At 51.9% G+C, this 3,039-nt stretch overlaps 1 protein-coding gene across 1 annotated transcript; it reads right to left on the bottom strand.

Moving 5' to 3' along the window:
- Positions 1 to 247: 247 nt before the first annotated feature.
- Positions 248 to 2,751, bottom strand: CHAC1 (ChaC glutathione specific gamma-glutamylcyclotransferase 1). The gene is made up of 3 exons (XM_059849464.1): positions 2,462 to 2,751; positions 2,342 to 2,377; positions 248 to 2,082 (listed from the first exon to the last, which is right to left on the bottom strand). The coding sequence occupies exons 1-3, from the start codon at positions 2,714 to 2,716 to the stop codon at positions 1,651 to 1,653; spliced, it is 723 nt and encodes a 240-aa protein (XP_059705447.1). The 5' UTR covers positions 2,717 to 2,751; the 3' UTR covers positions 248 to 1,650.
- Positions 2,752 to 3,039: the final 288 nt, after the last annotated feature.

Here is a 3,039-nt window from a genome sequence, read left to right as displayed (position 1 = left end):
ATGATTTAAAAAAACCAAAACAAAACCCAAAACAAAACAAAAAAAAATCCATAGGAACTTCAGCAGCATTAGCAATTACAACTTTGTTAAAAAAAACCCCACCATTAAAAACCACAAAAAACAAACAAAAACACACAAAAAACCTGACAAAAAGAACTACACACAAAAAAAACCCCAAACAAAAACAAAAACCCAAGACTTCTTAGTTTGAACTCTAAGTCCACAATGAAAAAGACTAACACCAAAGTACATGAGACTGACTTTGTCAGTTTGTTTTATTACTGGGCACAGCACCGTACCACTTCATATGCATACAAGCCACAGTAATACAAACAATCCCTAGCCTTTTTTATAATTAAAAAATCACATGGCATTTGGGAGGAGCCAGCAGTCCCAGGGGTGAGCTCTAAAGAGCTATTTTGCTGCAGCTGCAGTAGCAGCAGTTTTCTCATAAAATACTGTGGGTTTTCATGCTGTTAATACGTGAAGCTGAAAAAGTCTGAGCTTGTAGCAGTGCCTCTGCTTAACACCATCATGGCAGGTTTTTCAGCAGCTCACAGGCTTACAAGTATGCTCACTCATGGTGCTCTGCAGTCAAATGGAAGCTGCCAGACATCCAGCCCTGTATGGAACTAGAACCCTCAAAAAATGCTTCTACAGAAGCCCACGTCATCCTGAAGCACCAGAGGTTTATCCAGTTCAGGGCTAGTTAAAACTGCCCTGCATCCTGACAGCTTTCCTGCAGGCAGCACAGGCTTCCCACACAGGCAGGACCTTTTCTTACAGTATCAGTTATGTCTGGAGCAGCACAAGGACGGTGAAACTTGGAAAAAAGCTTGTCATTAAAGCAGGCTTAGCTCCTCAGAAAACAGATTTAAAACTAGAAGGCACAAATGCAAGGTTGAGTGTGGGCTGCATACCACCGTGGCATGTGAGTAGTTTAGATACCCCTCCTAAGAGGAAATGTATCACATAATAAATACACTATGACATTTTAGAAAAGGAGTGCATTACTGTGACCCTTCCCAACATAAGGAAGTAGGACCCTCAAGAGCATTAAGAGGTCTGTTCACTTTATATTGCACAAACATTCTAAAATTTAGTGTCAGGTCATTGCATTGAAGGTGGGACAAGGCAGGGGAAAAAAAAAAAATAAAGGTTTTATTTGGCGGAATCTGCCAAAGTCTCCACTAGCACATAAACAGCTTTTTGCCAATCTGAGGTAGAATTACAGAGATACTGCTTAAACCCAGTCAAGTCCTGCTCAACTAGTCTTCAAAGAAAAAAAAAAAGATAAGAAAAAAAGAGAAAGTGCACAGAACAGATGAGCCTCTTTCTCTACAGAAAATGAGTGCCTCAGGTTTGACTCCCAGAAGCAAGTCTGTTACAGAGCAGAGTTCCTGTGAAGATCCCAGCTCTCAGCTGGAAAGCAGTGATGGGTATCGTGATGCTACAGATAAGGAGTGTAACAAGTACTAATTGCAAGTCCTATAGCAAGTGTTTTACTCTCCACTTCCTCCCTCCCCAACTACTTGCTAGTTCTCCCTTTATTCACTCAGTCCAGTATATTTTATCAGAGTTAAGATTGTCCCCACTGCTTTCTTCTCCCTTAAGTCCCTTCTACTGAACCCTGCAAAAAAGTTTCCTATTTCAACTCTTAGACTTCGAAGGGACACTTGCAGTTTCTTCTAGAGACTCCTCTGTGTAGTATAGACATGGAAGGATGGAAATAAGAGCCTCTTCAATGGAGAAGAGATGTTTATCCTCTGCTTGAGGACAGAAGTAGCGCATAAAGTCTGCCAGTCTCAGCAAGTACTCTATGTTATGACCAGCACAACCACTTGAGACAATGATTTGAGCTGCAATGTCTTCTTCAGATGCTGGGCCAAGGTAGGAAGGGTTCTGGGGTGTTGCAATGTAAACAAGAGCCAAGATGGGTTCCTCTGCATCTTTCTCCTGAGGGTGGAACTTCACCAGCTTGGTGTCATAGCCTCCCAGGACAGCTTCTCGCATGTTGAGATACTCGAGCGATGCAGCAATTTGTTCCCCACGGACTTCATAGGCTACACCCCACGTGCATGCCTGAAAGCCAAAGAGCAGGGTAGTTACGGGATGCTGTGACCGCACTGGCCCGTCTAGCCGCCCGCTAATGTTTCAAATCAAGGTTCCCTTACTCCGGGGGGTCCCCCACAAGTGATAAGAGGGCAGAGAAGGGTAACACACCGCACAACCCCCCACGATCCCGGCGGGGCTCAAGAGCACTCGGCTGCGGCCACACCTTTCCAGGAGGTGACGCGGGCACCCCCCGCCCGGGCCTGCCCCCAGCTCCCCCGGTACTCACCCCGCAGTCCTCCAGCAGCGTCACCACCCGGCCGGGCTGTGGGCACAGAAAAGGCAGCGCCGTTAGAGCCGAGCCGCGGCACCGGCGCCCCGCGGCCCCCCCGCCGCCGCCCCCCCTTACCATCTTCTCGCTGCCGCGGTGGAAGGTGTCCCCCTGCCAGAAGCGGCGGCTGTACCCGCGGATGAAGCCCACCTTGCGCGACGTGAACTCGAAGCCCGGCCTCCACACCAGCGAACCGTACCCGAAGATCCACACCGGCGCCGCCAGCTCTGCGCCCTCCGCCTGCCCCGAGGGCGAGGAAGAGGAGGAGGAGGAGAGGAGCGGGCGTGGCGGCGGCTCCGGGCTCTCCTCGGGGAGCTGCGCGTCGCGCTTCATGTCGGGGCTGTGGCTGCGGCTGTGGGGCGGCTCGGCCGCCGCGGCGCTTTAAAGGCGGCCCGGGCCGCCCGCCCCGCCCCGCCCCGCCCGGGTGATGCAACGAGGGCGGGAGGTTTCGCGGCGCCGCGCGTGGGGCAAAGCGGGGCGCGGGTTGCGTCAGGCGGGGTGCCCGGCCCGGGGTCGGCCCGTCCGGCAGCGCTGGGTGCCACATTCCCGCCTGGGGATGCCGGGGGATCGGCCGCTGCCCGAAGCCAGAGGCCGCCGGAGCAGAGCGCGCCGTGCCCAAAAGGGAGAAGCTGGGCTGGAATGAGCGGGCCGGCTCT

The sequence above is a fragment of the Haemorhous mexicanus genome, chromosome 6 (assembly GCF_027477595.1).
Source record: "Haemorhous mexicanus isolate bHaeMex1 chromosome 6, bHaeMex1.pri, whole genome shotgun sequence".
Lineage (NCBI taxonomy): Eukaryota > Metazoa > Chordata > Aves > Passeriformes > Fringillidae > Haemorhous > Haemorhous mexicanus.
This window is presented reverse-complemented; position numbering and strand designations above follow the sequence as displayed.

Coding starts and splice junctions, on each gene's coding strand:
- CHAC1 (XM_059849464.1), bottom strand. CDS start 2,716: ATGAAGCGCGACGCGCAGCTCCCCGAGGAGAGCCCGGAGCCGCCGCCA. Junction 2,378..2,461: donor ACCGCGGCAGCGAGAAGATG/GTAAGGGGGGGC, acceptor CTGTGCCCACAG/CCCGGCCGGGTGGTGACGCT. Junction 2,083..2,341: donor CGCTGCTGGAGGACTGCGGG/GTGAGTACCGGG, acceptor TTTGGCTTTCAG/GCATGCACGTGGGGTGTAGC.